Source organism: Ctenopharyngodon idella, chromosome 10 (genome assembly GCF_019924925.1).
Source record: "Ctenopharyngodon idella isolate HZGC_01 chromosome 10, HZGC01, whole genome shotgun sequence".
Taxonomy (NCBI): Eukaryota; Metazoa; Chordata; class Actinopteri; order Cypriniformes; family Xenocyprididae; genus Ctenopharyngodon; species Ctenopharyngodon idella.
Window position 1 is genome coordinate 30,233,186 of NC_067229.1, and position 16,541 is coordinate 30,249,726.

Genomic DNA, 16,541 nt, shown 5'->3' on the forward strand with positions numbered 1-16,541 from the left:
AAGCTTCAAAGCTTTATGAATCTTTTGTTTTGAATCAGTGGTTCGGAGCATGTATCAAACTGCCAAAGTCATGTGAACCATTGAAATTTCAAAACACTGGTTTACTGAAATCACATGACTTTGGCAGTTTGATACATGCTCCGAACCACTGATTCAAAACAAAAGATTCATAAAGCTTCGAAGCTTCATGAAGCAGTGTTTTGAAATCGCCCATCACTAGATATTGTTGAATAAAGTTTTTTTTTCTGGGCGTTTGAAAGTGTAAATTAACTTGCTGTCAAATTTGTGTTCCGAAGTTGAACGAAGGTCTTATGGGTGTGGAATGACATGAGGGTGAGTAATTAATTAATTTGACCAAAGTCTTTAGATTTACAAAAGATGGTGCACTCATATTACTATGAATGGGAATAAGTGGCTGAATAAGTCCCACCCTTTAAATAAAAGAGGCATTCGCTTACTGGTAAAGTCCAGTCTGAAAATGCAGATTTTGGTCATGATTGGAGAATTTTGAAACGAAACTCATGAGACTGCTGTTGTCAGATTTAATTGGTGATAAACACGAAATTTAATCATTAGCTTGGTGAACAGCTTTGGAGAATTCGATGTTTCCCCATTCAAAGAGATAGGAGCTGTAGTTGCATGACTGAAATAGCAGCCTGAGAGGAGTTTTTAAAGATGGCGGCTGAGTGAAATGACTTGCCTTAAAGGGGCTTCGTTCTGATTCAAATGGCCTCAATATGCCATTTTGCTTATAGCTTCTGCAGAAAGCAAGACTTTAAATTAGTAATGAATTCCTAACACAAAGCTTCAGAAGACTTGTAATATAGAGCATAAAATCGGTCTTCAGTGTTATTTTAGAGCTTGACAGCTTCAGCCCTCATTTGCTATGAAAACATTTTCACCAATTTGTGTTCCATTAGAGAATTTCATACAGAAAAAAGAAGAGCTTGAGTGAATTAACAAAAAACAAACAAAACCCAAAAAACAAAAAAATGAATGACTTAATGTTCAGCCAGGGTGAAAGTGTTTATCCAACATTGCACAAAGTTTCTTCCAGTCACCTTTAGCAGCCCCTCAGAGAACAGGATCTCAATGGTCTCTTTGAGGATCGGGAGGAGGCCGCCATGATGAATTCCAATTCCTCTCTTCAGCAACGGCAGAACATGCTCTACCTGTTGAGAAATGATCTCAATTAAACACACAGCTTCAGGGCTCTTCCAGGTCATGCATGGACAGGCCATTACTGTGTTTAATCACAGCTCTTTCAGATCAGCATAGTGTAGTTAATCTAGACCAGCTTAAAGGCCTATTAACACCAAGGCCAAATTTTCCAAGGCACAAACAAGCACAACAACATTTTTAAAGAATGGTTGACCTAAAAAATAAAAGTTTGTCATTGTTTACCCACACCCCTGGTGCAAGTCAAAGATCTATATGTATGGACAGCATCAGAGCAATTTGAAAATTATGGATTGGAACATTCTACATTTTTTTGAAAAAAAAAAAAAAAAAAGTCTATGAATTTATAGTTCCATATATCAGGGGTTTTCAAATGGTCCTTTATCTTAGTTAAAAGGTAAAGCTGGTGAAAATATATATATATAATTAAAATCTAAGAATATGTGGAATAAATTAAAATCTATAATTTGTGTGTCAGGGAAGTGAAAACATCCCAAATGCAAATCTGGGTCAGCAGCATGAAGAGCTCAGGATGAGCTTGCAGAAATATGTCATTGAGAACAAACAGGCAGGGGGTCAAGTTGAAGAATGGCCCGTTCCTCATAAAGGCAACATTTACACAAACTGCATATTTGAACTAGTCCTGTAATCACTCATCCTTCAATGGAGGATCAGTTTATCTTCACACTGACAGAGCAGCGTCCTTGAAGACCTTCTGATCTGAGATCAGCACCTCTACTGCATGCCAAACTCTGCTTTCCTACAACATGGAAATGGATGACCGAATTGTTGAGATGTAGAAGCGGAGGAAAAATGATGGAGTAACAGCGAACAGGAGGGCTGAAGAGAGTGGAAAGTTTTACGAGCCTCTTAAAACCATTTTGGGAATTTCTCAAACACCCAGTCACCTCAAAGAAGTCTCACACGTACAGCCCGACTTTGCTGTGGTTTGTGTGGCAGATTCTCAATTAACAAAGCAACAACTTATGAGTTTAAGTGAATATTTTGGTAAAACAAACTCTTTACAAAGTTGGATGTTAATTATAGTACAAACTTAAACATTTTAAAAGCTAAATGTGGTCCATGTGAGGAAATTTTTTAGGGTAGTCAAAGAGATAAAAATAGATTAGCAATTTTGTGTAGATGTCATTTACTATCATTAAAAAATATCAAGAGAGGGGGGTAGGTAAGGTTTTTTTTTTTTTATTATTGTTTTTGAAAATATCTTATGCTCACCAAGGCTGCATTTATTTACAATTTATTAAAAAGACCGTAAAACAGTAATATTGTGAAATATTACAATTTAAATTAATTTTTAAACTATATTTTAATAAAAATAATTTATTCCTTTGATGGCAAAGTTGAATTTTCAGCATCATTACTTTAATCTTCAGTAAGGATGTCACAGTGAGGAAATTCACACAAACGTGCAACAACTGACCGGAGGCATCAGGGAGCTGCCATCAATATGCGGGGTAATGAAATCGGTTTTGAACGCGTGCTCCCTTTTTACTTTTGCTTTCAAATTCGCAATCACACACACTCCGTGCATAGAGAGCCGGGGTACTGACCACACATTTTACAAGATAAGATAGTCAATGATGCTTAGGATCTGTTGTGCACCAAATCCTCCACCACTGACCTTTCAGTCATCTCATCTCTCCTTACCCTCTTCATGTGATAAGTGGAATCTGACTCCTGCTGAACTGTGATGCAATTCTGCAGCTCTAGAGCAGAGCAAATGCTTTCAGTTTATAATTGTAGCTTTCGTTGTCCAACTGAACTAAGTGGTTATTTCTTTAAAAAAGCAAAATAACAGTGGGGATGGTGCTGCGGTGGCCAAGTAATGTAATCAGTATATGGCCGAACACAGTGTAACACCGGTAATAGACTACCATAGCAAGCCTAGTCTTTAGTGTCACATGCTGATTTGCTGCTCAAGAAACATTTCTTATTATGACATTAGTGAAACTGTTTTGCTACTTAATATTTTTGAAAACATTTTTTACAGGATTCTCTGAAGAATAGAAAGTTCAATAGAACAGCATTTACTTGAAATAGACATTTTGTAATATTATACATGTCTTTACTGTCACTTCTGATTAATGCTTGATAAAAGTATTCATATACAGATGGACATGGATGTGCATTTGTTCTAGGTGACTAGCAAAAAAAACTATTTTGCATCCTTTCACACTGAGATTCTGGAAAATACACTGATAATGTGTGCCTTTTGTTCACACAGGGTGCGTTCCGGGACTGATCCTGGCAATGTTACTAGGTCCCCATGCTATTATGTACAGCAGAGTAAAGGACACTTGGATTTACTGCATGTGCGTCACATGTAGACGGCTTTCCCCTGCTTGCAAGCAGACTATTGTGAGGAGACAGCTGATTGCCATTCATTTGCCACTCTGATTGCACTCGTAATGCGCAAATACACTGCAGGCTCACTCCTGCTTGAATTCAAGGTAAATCATCAACACCATCATCTCTTACATGTTTTATTGAAGTAAATACATTGTAATCAGCTAAAACGTATGTGCAGGTTACTTTACTTCCTGAACAAGTACACAACCGAGCCCGTGCTGCTTTCATATTCATGCGAACCACGGCACAGTTCGAGTGCAACCAAACTCAGACCACCTTCAGGTAGTTCGGTACCGGTGCGTACCCGGGTTCGCATGACAGCTTTCAGATTAGAGATTTTTCATGCAAACCGTGCCCCATTTCGAACTAAACTGCCAGTGTGAAAGCCCCCTAAATCTTGTCTTTACTGACTGCATTGGGTGTTGCTGTGGATGTGACAAAACTTGATGGCGTGTGCTTTCAGGCACATCGAATTGTGGAGAATTTTGATTCTTACTGAAATATTTGGATCTTTTAGAGTGCATCCCACCGCACAAGGACTCACATTTCAGAGTGTCGCTGTGCTGCTGTTTAAAAGAATTTCTTTAAAAGAATTTTACCATGTTTGTCTGGATAAGAACATATGAAACAATCTTGATGTTTAACAAATGTTCAATTATATTTATAAAAAAAAAAAAAAAAAAAAAATCCACAGGCTGTTGAAGTTAGCTTATTTTAAATACATTACTGATGTAAAGATAATAACTATTTAAATATAAATCATGCAGGTAAAATAACAAATATGACATGTTAATTTGAGCATTTACAATTTTTTTTGTTGAAATACTCAACTTGCGACGCTATTCAGGCAAGGTTATCGATATATGCCGATAAATTCAATAAATATCAGCAAATTTATCATTATATTGTCAACACAGACCAATTAATAAATCACTGTAAAAAACACAGAAGCATATGCAAAGAATTTACCTGTGGTAGCTTTTTATCTTCATCAGAGAGGCAGTCTGTGGCGTTGCTGAACACTTCTTCCACCAGTTTTTTCTCATCGTCTGGGGTTCGATAGAGAAATTAGAAATCAGACATCAAATTAAGAATTTCAGAGGACCGTGGCTAGAAAGAGCAACTGGTTTCTGGTAGTTCAGTGTGCATGCGTGTCAGCTCAAAGGCCTCTGAAACACAGCCAGCATCACAAAGCTACATGCGTGTGCTTTACACAGCTGCTCAGAGGACTTTCCATGATCACATGAAAAACACTACAAACCAGAGAGATATAGACATAGTAGTGTCAGTGTAGAGAATGAGATGGAGAGGAAAGTATTGAGTAAAAGGAGAGTTGTCATGTTTTCTTGCTCCAAACAGAACCTAGAAACAATGTGTCATGAGGGATTAGAACATCTCTATTTCTGCCTGCAGCATGTGTGGTAGTCAGTCAGATCTCAGTAGGCTTCGCACATTCAAATTTACAGCATAACAAAATGAAAACTAAATACAGACCAGCAGTTCTCAACTGGTTTTGCTTCAGGACCTGTTTTGCTTCATTTCCCCATTGGACATCAAATGGTGACCCAACTCTTTAAAATGAAATACTGAAGTTTACTAAAAATCATCATTGGCTTGTACCAAAGTAAATTTTTCAACCAGAAAAAACATTTCCAAGTCACAAGGTCAAATTCTATGATATTTTAAGAGACTGAAACACACTCATGAGGTCTGCAGGGGTCCATTTTTCCCCCTACGATTTTGTATATTGGTTGCGCCACATGACTTTGTCGAATAAACGGTTTTCAAATATTTATAATATTGCAACAGTTGCTTCGCTGCTTTTTTTCCCCCAAGAAGAAATTATAAAACAAAACAAAATACTTAAGTTTTCTCAAGAATTTTGTTCTTTTAATGAGGCTTTTTGTCTCTATGATGATATCAGGACAGCTGTACCACCTTGACAAGTTTATTTAGTTATTCTAATATGCATAAACATTTGGTTAGGTGCACAATACATTACTGTTTTTTTTTCCCCACATATATCCATGAAAGAACAGACCAACCAGATCAAAACCACTGATAGAGACTAATACGTGCATCTGACTACTGTAATATGGCAACAGCATTACTTGAGACCACAATATCTCTGCAGCGGTCACTGCTTAAACAACACCTCAAAAGATTAGAAAACCAAGAGACCAATCTACTTGTGCATACTGGAAATAATGAAAATGTTCTGGAAACCCTCTATAAAATCACACTTGAGCTGGAAAGCTCTTATGATGACATCTGCTCAGATAGAGCCAATGAAAACAGTCTCCCCACCTAAAGCAAGACTCGCAAAACAGTAACAGCTGTGTGGATGACTGCTAGTGCGGTCCCAAGTGCTCAGCCATATCCCATCAAAGGCCAAGGACTTCAAGCTTTAAGTGTACACTATTCTCAACCAAAACATGTTTAAAAGTCCGCAATAATGCCATGCTTCTGTGTGCACCACATCAGTCACTTTTAAAATAAATTCAATTAAGCCTTTCAAAGCAAAGTGGTATGGGAAGTGGCAATACTTTTGAAGGTTATTAAGAGTCGTACATGCTGTCCATTTTTCTTAAAAGAAAACAGAGATTTTGACACGTCAATAGACAAAGGGAAGTGCCACATTCGTGCATTTGGCTCTGTAACACATTATGCTTCAAATAGATGAATACTTGATAAAGAACTCCCTGTAACCGTTTCAGAAATTAAAAGTTCCCCAAAACAGCACAAAGCTGAGCTCATTTCTTTTTCTGACACTTTTTTGGCCATGATTTTTTTTTTTTTTTTTTTTTTTTTTAAATCTCTTTCTAATTAATAGGATAGATAAATCATCATTGCACCAATATTTGAGCAATTATAGTGAGATAAACCTTAAGGTCTAGAATGGAAACTAGCAAATATTTCTTCAAAGAAAAATTATTTTATGCTTCTTCCAAAGCTTAGTTTAGCCCTTGCAGGTGTGACGGAAGATATCAGTTTAAACCCTTAACTCAAGCATGAGCAACAGTAATATTCTTAGCAAGAAGCATTATTAATTATTGTAACATTAATACCTGTGTTGAAATCCAGTTTAGCCACTTGGAGTGCATAGGCCTCGCATTCTTTCTTACTGAAGCTAAAGATGATCACCGGCTGGAAGTTCCTTTCCATGATCATCTTAACAATCTTGAAGACGTTAGATGGACCTGACCAAAAATACAACAGTAAATTATGATAATAAACACATTAGAATATTCATTTTTGTCTTGTACATGAATTCTGAAATTACATTTAAAATGTTTAATTTCATAATTCAGTGTTTTTTGTTGTTGTTTTTTGAAGTGCATTAGGAAGTCTGTCTTCCTTATTTATGTTAGCACAATCTGTCTCAGCTGACTACGTGTGACCGGTTCACCTAAGATGAATGATAATACTTGGTGTAAACAGTGAAATATTGATGCTTCAGATAATTCAACATACACGATTTATTCCCAGCAAATCAATGGTAGTCCATCTGAGGTTAACCATTTATCTGAACTAGTAACCGAATTGAGCAATAATGACCCCTAAACTGCACATTCTTACACAATTTTACCTTAAAATCAACATAAAACAGTTCACAACACATTGTACTTCCATAACCTGATGTTATTTCAATGCAAAATAGGAAATTAAACAAATAAAAAGGATAAAATGTGGGGACAGACTTTATTTTATTGAGCAGAAATTGACTGGATCTTAAAAGTGGGTGTCAGATACCAGAATAGAGCAACTTTTTTGTTGTTGGTATAATATTGATCGTGCCATTTAGTTTTATATTGATTCTTAAATACTAACCTTTGGTTCCACCCCTTCTTCCTTTGGGGTCCCATTTGCCCCCAGTGTTGCCTCCAGTGTCCCCCACATCCCTCAGGACCTGCATAGCTGTATTAAAATTGTCTTCTCTGAACTCTCCCTGACAAGAAATGCCAAAAAACATATGATTACATAACCACAGTAATACTGGGAACATTTTCTTAAACTTGATCAGATTGTTGTTGCGTAGTTGTGGCTTGGCAGTTATACAACACACAGACACACGCACACACAGATATTTCAGCATTCAGGATCTGTGTTTAATTACATGTAGACGTGCCACTCTTGAATGACAGCTCCAACTCTACACCCATGTCAGATAATGGTACATAAATTCTCTATATTGTAAAACAGAGGGCGGCACACACCCGAGATCACCTGAGGTGTGTTTCACCATCTCTGATGATGGAATAAAGGCTTTAATGCAGCTATTCAAAGTATTTGGCTACTTACGTTCTCATCCACAACCAGATGGAGTCCATCGCCCCCTGCTGGAAAGACGTAGTGCTGCAGTGGAGTGGGGCGGTAGTCTGTGTACACCACGTGACAGGGCTGCATATAAACAAGGAAATCACACTCATCCTGGAGGCATTATGGATGATGCATTATAGAACTCAGATCCACTTCCTTTAAACTGAATCCATTTGTTTTAGAATACATTGCTGATTAAAGTAGACATACTATGCTTGTACTGTACTGTGTTAGTGGGGCATTTTGGGTGACTGACAACATTCAGTGTTTTAATTTTTTTTAATATACTATTTATAGTATTTAATATTTTAAATTAGCTTATATATTTTCAGATTTTATTTTAACTGTAGTATAAGGAAATAAGTTTGCTATGTGCCTTAATTTATTAGTTTGAGTTAAATATTTCTATTTAACTTTCATTTATTTTTATTTCAGTTTTAGTTGCCAAGGCAACATTTCCAAGTTTTTTTTTTTTAAATATAAGTTTATCATCTAATATTTATATTTTATTTCAATTGCCGAAAACAAATTTTTAAACGTTTTAGTTCACAATAACTGGATAGGAGGTTTCTATGGCATCCTGAATGGTTGATAGGTGTTAATGTATACTCTGATGTTGAAAGGTATTCTAGGTGGTGGCTAACATGTTCTGACAAGTTGTTTTAAAATAAGGTATTCTGAGAGGTTCACAGCAGGTTGCTAAGGTGTTCTAGATGATTGCTAGGCAATTAATTGAGAGCAATTTAAAATAGGTTAACCCTTTAAGACCTGAAGGCATTTTTTAAATTTAGAGTTGTTTACTCAAGAGTTTCTAAAAGAGACATACACAAAAGTAAAGACTGATACCTCCAACTATAGCGAGGAGAGTCAAAAGGTAGGTATCGTTTGATGGAACACTTAAAATTTTTAGACAAATATATATAATTTTTATTATAATTTTACATATCTTTCTCATTTGACATGCAATAATTCAGGAAGGAAATAAGATAGGAGGAAAATTCTTTTTTTGATGAAGCTCTCCTACAGGTGAGCTGCATCTGGAAATTGTGGCGATAGCATAAAGTAATCAAAAGTTACAGCATTTTGAACCAAGGTAGCCTTTTTGTTTAGCCCTTGACACCCCCTAATGGGCATTTTTAAAATCACTCCTCCATGAGAAATATCTCGTGGTCAACACAAAAGGATTGTGTTGATTTTGGACTCATTTTAATCGCGAGAATTTTTCTACGATCTGAACATGTTTCATGAAGTTATGAGTAAAAATGCCACTTGAAATCTACATATTTGTTTTTAATTAAATAAATTATGAAAACTAGGGATGCACCGATACCATTTTTTAAGGACCGAGTACAAGTAACGATACTTTTTTCTAGTACTCGCCGATACCGATACCGATGCCTATTAGTGGCTAAACAGATCGTTGTTGATCTGTGATCCGTACGGACCAAGCCCCACGGTTCGGCATGCATGTGATTCGCGGATCAATTGCAAGTTTAACCGCAATAGAGTGAAAGGTTATCATTTGCACGTGTTTTGTCTTGTTAGTTTACACATTAAATAGATATAAAACCATTCCAGCGCTAGAAGAGGCAAAAGAGGGTTTAATTCGGTATCGCACGCCACGTTGTTATCGGTGCGCACAGACGCACATACATACAAGGCTCGTGCGCACACACAGAGAGAGAAAGGCGCGTTACAGATAGCTGGCAAACTCCAAATTGATTTCTCTTTTGCGTCCTAAATGCACTTGGATGGACACATACACGCATTATGTCAGTCAAAATACCCCTCTCGGCAAGTATTCTCGTAAACACATTCGGTTATGTCTTAAATGAACAAGGTGAGAATTCAGAAGTGTATCTATCGGATTTGTGCGTGCATGGAGTCTTACTCTTAAAGTGACAGCAACCTATAAATAGCTGCTGTTGTCTGTCATGTAAATCAAACAGCTAAACACAGCTTTAACAAAGATTAATCTATATTAAATTTATACAGTGAACAGTGTCATTTTACATTACTACATTTCTGTACACGAAAATTAATAGTACAGTTAGACCTTATACTTTATTTGTAACTTTATGATGTATTTATCTATGCTTGCAATTGGTGTACAGTATTTGTTTTTAGTCTGTTCACTTGCCTTTAATAATGTATTAGTTAGGCTAGTAGTTTCTGCTGTGGTATCAGATTAGTTAAAGTGGGCTAAGTAATAAATGCAAAGTTACCCCCCACCCCCCAATTATTTTTTTTTGTGCTGATCCGAAAAATGATCCGATCCGTGACTTAATAACCGTGATATGATCCGAACCGTGAGTTTTGTGATCCGTTGAACCACTAATGCCTACACATTTATTAATTTCTCCCTCTCTCTCTTTTTTTGGTGATGTTGCAGTTTTCCAAGCACAACACAATGAGACTAACGAATGTAGGACAGCTTCTTTATTATTACTCCAATGAAAAAAGTAATAATTTTTGTGCGCTTGTCACAAACTTAAAGAACAAAAATTTCAGTGTCTAATAACCTTCAAAGGGCATAATTACCAATATATATAATTGTTGTTATATAAAAAGAAATTTACAAACAAATTACAAATCAATACAACAAATACTATAGAGATACAAATTAAATAAACTTGTTTTTCAGACATAGTAGGTTTATTTACCATGTATACATTTATTTTATTTAACATCTTTTGTTGTTTTATTAACATTAATGACAAATATAGGCTATGGTCCCTTTAAGACCGAATCCATGGATACTGACACACATCCTGTTTTCACCCAAATGTTTACGTCCACTTAAGCCATAACTGACTGTATTTGAGATACTCATGAGATACTCGAAGTTCAGACTCCAAGCTTTCAAATGACATTTATTTTGTGTTGATCAAGGCAGTAGTTTAGAAAAATATGACTATTTTTTTCGTTGCTTGGTGGTGGCCGCAGGCGGTACACTTAGGTTTACAGGGGCTACTCAGCACTCTTTAAGAGTTGATCAAAATGGTTAGATCCATTAAAAAAACCTGAGTTTCTAAGCTTTAAATTTATACCTATTTTGTGTTATTCCACATTGGAAAACAAACATGGACAGTTCCGGAAACACTGATTAACACATTGCATCCCAGAAAGATGAGAAACATGTTTTTAGCCAATTATGTTACATCACTTGTCGCAATGGATTTTGTTGTTTTTGGGCTCATTTTAAATCATAAGAATCTGCTGTAAATGGTGATGTGCATGATCTATGATCTGTGCATTTTACATGACGTTATGAGCAAAAAAAAGGCACGTGAAATCTACATTTTTGTTTTCAGTTAGCGCCTGTGCCTGTTTTTGTTGTAAACACAATTTGTGCAGACTCAGGATGAATACAATGCAACAGGAGCATGTTGGAGGCATGATCTGAACATGTAAAGTCTCTGTATTTGTATGCAAAAAGAATTATTTTGCTACCTACTTTGTTTCAGTTTTTATTGGCTCTTAAAGAGACACATGCAAACAGGAGTGCAGGCACTCCCATTGCTTTCATAGGGTTAAAGGGCTTGTGTGTTTACATTTGGATTTTAAATTCATGAACATTGAAGCAGACTCCGAACATTCCATCAATCAAAATCTAATCATTATAGGAGTAGGAGGAACTAAAGTTAGGAATGTTCAATGAAAGTCTATGGGATACAGGAAAACCACCAGATCAGTCACGAAAAAAAAAAAAAAAAAGAATGAACATAATGACCCACCTGTTTGTGGAGGTGACAAATCCACTCTGCAAACTGTCGAGCGTTGGGAATGGTGGCTGACAGGAAGACATGGTGCACATTGTCTGGCAGTAGAATGATGGTTTCCTCCCAAACCACTCCACGCTCTGCAGGTCACATGACCCAGTAAGAGACAAACTCAATGACAGCAAACATACAAATCAAACCATTATGCACTTCACAAAATTTCAGGTAACTTTTGCATTTTCTGCCGATTAAACATTAAATACAACCCACCTGAGTCTCTCATGTAATGGATCTCATCAAAGATGACCCATGCCACCTCCCTCATAACCTCTGACCCTCTGTACAGCATGCTCCTCAAAATCTGAAAGAAAACATCCCAACAAAACAACAAATCAGTAAAGAACCAATCATTGATGCTGCAGAGGATAACTGGCCGCTGTCTCACCTCGGTGGTCATGACCAGACAGGAAGCTGTAGGGTTAATAGTGACATCACCGGTCATCAGACCCACATCCTGGAACTCTTCGTACATCTCTCTGTACTTCTGATTGCTCAAAGCCTTGATGGGACTGGTGAAGATGACTCGCTGCTTTTCTCTGAGCGCCAGAGCAATGGCATATCTGCGTGCAGAAGTAAACGCACTCAGATCTAAAGCAGAGTTTCCCAACCGGTGTGTCTCAAGACCGTTTTGAGAGTGTAGTCAAAGAAACAACAACAAAAGCTTCCAAAAGTTTTTCTGATGCAAACCTTTATTTTGAAAGATGTGCGTGAAAGCGGTTGGCTCTTTTGCAAAAACTTGCTCTTCTGTCAGACAGAACTTTCTATGTAAACATGCTAAATGGATGTGTCTGACCGTCTCACGTGTTTTGCAGCATCTCACGCGTGACACAATGTTCTAAAAATACAACGCTCAAGTTAAACTTAAAAAAAAAAAAAAAACACGTCTACACCTTGTGTGGGGGGGGGGATGGGTTTCTTTCGACAGTATCTGGGGCCTGTACCATGATGGTAGTTGAACAAATTCAGGGTTATAGGATTAGTTGAGTTGACAAAACCAAACCACTCCAATCCGGCTTTGTTGGTACAATGATGCTGATCATCAACTTTCTCTGTCAACTCAGGCTTTGATCCTGAGTTTGTGGAGCGCGTGCACATGAATGCATAACATCAGTGGTGAACAGCCAATCACATGCCTTGCAACAGAGAGAAACTCTGATTCACTTCTCGCGAGAGAGCCAGCGTGATTCAAAACTCTTTCACTGAAGGTTAAGAGATTGAAGAAAATGAATTTAAACGCATTTACACTAAAGAAAATACTTGTCCATGAAAGACGAAAAATAAAAGAAATGATCTTGCTCTATCAGTGCAAGTGAAACTTGTGAAGTTAGTTTATATAGTTTAGTTTATATGTTGCTTGATAATATATAGCAATAGAGACTCAAACATGTAAGGTCACATGTAGTCATTTTTAAAGAGTTCTACTGATTCTACAGCTTATTTATATTACATATGATCTGTATATATTAATATTCATTTAAACTAAATGCTTAATAATAACTGTTAAAACTAAAATGGCTTGTGTGTAATGGATTAATAATATAGATCATATAATAATTCTATAAATCATAAAATAATTCTAATTATCATTAAAGCCAGACAATTTCATCTTTAAATATTTGTTTTTACTATATAGTGACCTTTAATTTGGAGGAAGTGAAACCGGGGGCATGACTTTATTGCGTTGGATGTGTCAGTATCACTTTGCTCACATCTGATTGGTCCAATTTCGGTTTGAGATCTCTTATCCACAACATAACCTGCCCCGGAGCAGGTTAGCTGTGGAGCGTAACTTACTATGGTGATTAACACCGCTAAAAGCCAAGTCACTTTCATGGTACCTAAAACCCAGGATTGGCGCAAACTAATCTGAAACTTACCTCGCTAGCCAGTGAATCCGGCTTCATGGTACAGGCCCCCGCTGTCAGATGATGACAGACTATATTGCTAGGTGGCGCCCGCAAGCAATTTATAAGGACAACTCAGCACTCCTTAAGAGTTGATCAAAATGGTTAGATCCATTAAAAAGCTGAGTTTCTAAGCTTTAAAATTATACCTATTTTGTGTTATTCCACGCTGGAAAACAAACAGATGATGACAGGCTATATGTCAGTGTCATTATTCTAACATTAATTTTGTAACTTGTCAGGGCCAGGGCACACACCAGAACGCATTTTTGCTGTTAAAATTATGAGCATGCAACGTTGTTATGTTGTCAATTATCAGAAAGTAACTGGTATATCGTGTGTTAGCTGGGAAGGATTTGCATGCAGGTATGATGTTCATTCTATTCTTCAGGATCAGTGTCCATATATTTTAGAAACAGTTCATGTTAGTATTGTGTTTAAAATACTACCAGTTCTATTTTTGATGACTGTGGTGGCTCATACCAACTTACTGACTTCATTGTTTTAACAAAAACTAGTTTGGGACTGATGTTTAATACCTAATGTAATAATCTAAATATAAATAATTGAATACCTTATAATACTGTTTATTTATCAGCGCTAGTGATATTCTTACAATTTATGTGTTAATTAAAGAGGGATGGTACTTGTGTGTCAGTCATTTTTGAGAAATAAATTTGCTTGGTTCAAATTCCTAAAAATTTGGGTTGCAGCCTAATGACCATGGGAAACTATGGGTCCCATGGCCAAACTAGTTGAGAACCACTGATCTTATGTGAAAGTGCACACAGACAATATTTCAATCTAACAGACACTCACTCCGCACACACTGTCTTTCCTGCCGATGTGTGGGCCGACACAAGCACAGACTGGTTGTTATCAATGCACAGGATGGCCTCACGCTGGAAAGGGTCGAGTATGAATGGGTACTCCTGCATGAGGGAAACAAACCATGTTCAAACAAAAGCTAAGCACGGATGTTGTCATAGGATGTTCAATGAGGTTCAAGTCACCTTAGCAGCTTTTCCAACGCGTGGTTTCAGCTGAGTGTATTCCTCATTGGCAGGAAGAACCACCTGAGAAAGGAAGATGGGGTCACCACATGATCATTCCACAGAGAGAAGTTTTTTTTTCTACTGTGCATTTATGCATTTACCTCATGAGTGCAGCCCTCCACTGTCTCCACCTGCTCCGCCTTCACTTTAGGCATGAGCTCTGACAGACTGAAAGAATTAATAGGAGGTCAACCAAGAGCAGATTTCTCACATAAGGATAACTAAGGTTACAAAACGAATAATCAGCCGAATAATAGATTAAATGAATAATATGAATTGCTGTTTCATTTTATTTCATTATATTTTACCATGTTTTTTGCAGACTACAAAACTGAAAACAGCCTGTTTTGATTGTAAAACTCACCAGCACCTGCCAAATGAAACTTAAACATTTTTACACAATAATAAAAAATGCATAATAATTTTGAAAAATTTACAATGATGTTGAAAATGTATTTATCAAATAAATAAAGAAATCAAAATGGCTATGCTTCATCAGCCACTGATAGAAATTTTTATTTTTATTTTATTATATTTCACCCATGCATGCTGTTTTTTTTGTTTTTTTTAGAAAAAAAAAAGAAAAGAAAAAAAACTACTATAAAACTGAAAAACTGTTTCTTCAATTGTAGAACCCTCTAGCGCCTGCCAAATGAATTACCAACAACAAAAACTACCAGCATTTATAACCAGCAGTTCCAAAAAAGCAACTATCGGTGCCTATTAATCTGTACATTATAGGGCTTTTCACACTGCACTTAAAGGAACACTCCACTTTTTTTAAAAATAGGCTCATTTTCCAACTCCCCTAGAGTTAAACAGTTTTACCGTTTTCGAATCCATTCAGCCGATCTCCGGGTCTGGTGGAACCACTTTTAGCATAGCTTAGCATAGTTCATTGAATCTGATTAGACCGTTAGCATCTCGTTAAAAAATGACCAAAGAGTTTCGATATTTTTCCTATTTAAAACTTTAAGACTCTTCTGTAGTTACATCGTGTACTAAGACCGACGGAAAATTAAAAGTTGCGATTTTCTAAGCTGATATGGCTAGGAACTATACTCTCATTCCGGCGTAATAATCAAGGAACTTTGCTGCCGTACCATGGGTGCAGCAGGCGCAATGATATTACGCAGCGCCTGTGACCCTGCTTGCAGGGAGCGTGCCTTGCAACCATTGAGACATTCGTGAGAGGCGCTGCGTAATATCATTGCGCCTGCTGCACACATGGTACAGCAGCAAAGTTCCTTGATTTTTACGCCGGAATGAGAGTATAGTATAGTATACTTTTCATTTTCCGTCGGTCTTAGTACACAATGTAACTACAGAAGAGTCAAGTTTTAAATAGGAAAAATATCGAAACTCTTTGGTCAATTTTGAGCGAGATGCTAATGGTCTAATCAGATTCAATGAACTATGCTAAGCTATGCTAAAAGTGGTACCGCCAGACCCGGAGATCGGCTGAATGGATTCAAAAACGGTAAAATTTAAATGTTTAACTCTAGGCGAGTTGTTAAAAAAGTGGAGTGTTCCTTTAACCCCGGGTTACCATCGTTCTAAACTCAGCTTTTAACCCCGGGAAAGGAACGTTTCACACTTGTAATTTAGAAGTGGGGTTAGCACCACTTTTGACTGAACACATGTGGAGCTGGAGTGAAGAGACCATTTCATTCTTACCTTTCAGTATAATCTTGATAATACAGTCCGCAATATATAATATGAGAACATGCAAGGCTAGAGCCTTTAAGTAAACAGGTCATGTTCTGCATTTGTCCAATTAATGACACTGACAACACAAATATGCAAAAAAGGATGTTAACCCAGGGTTTCAGAATGTACACCATAGATAAATGTATAGGTAGATAGCCACTAATTAGGCATGTGTACATCTATGATGTACACTGTGAAACGGCAGTTTATGAATACTCAGG

At 36.9% G+C, this 16,541-nt stretch overlaps 1 protein-coding gene across 1 annotated transcript in view; it reads right to left on the reverse strand.

Annotated features, from left to right (window-relative positions):
- mtrex (Mtr4 exosome RNA helicase) overlaps positions 1 to 16,541 on the reverse strand; it is a 40,931-nt gene that overhangs the window by 22,594 nt on the left and 1,796 nt on the right. The window contains exons 3-13 of the mRNA XM_051910485.1: positions 14,712 to 14,778; positions 14,569 to 14,631; positions 14,375 to 14,487; positions 12,037 to 12,211; positions 11,862 to 11,952; positions 11,607 to 11,731; positions 7,852 to 7,950; positions 7,381 to 7,498; positions 6,618 to 6,749; positions 4,519 to 4,598; positions 1,062 to 1,172 (exon numbers count right to left, since the gene is read on the reverse strand). Of these exons, the coding sequence (XP_051766445.1) occupies positions 1,062 to 1,172; positions 4,519 to 4,598; positions 6,618 to 6,749; positions 7,381 to 7,498; positions 7,852 to 7,950; positions 11,607 to 11,731; positions 11,862 to 11,952; positions 12,037 to 12,211; positions 14,375 to 14,487; positions 14,569 to 14,631; positions 14,712 to 14,778 (1,174 nt within the window). The remainder of the gene's footprint in view (positions 1 to 1,061; positions 1,173 to 4,518; positions 4,599 to 6,617; positions 6,750 to 7,380; positions 7,499 to 7,851; positions 7,951 to 11,606; positions 11,732 to 11,861; positions 11,953 to 12,036; positions 12,212 to 14,374; positions 14,488 to 14,568; positions 14,632 to 14,711; positions 14,779 to 16,541) is intronic.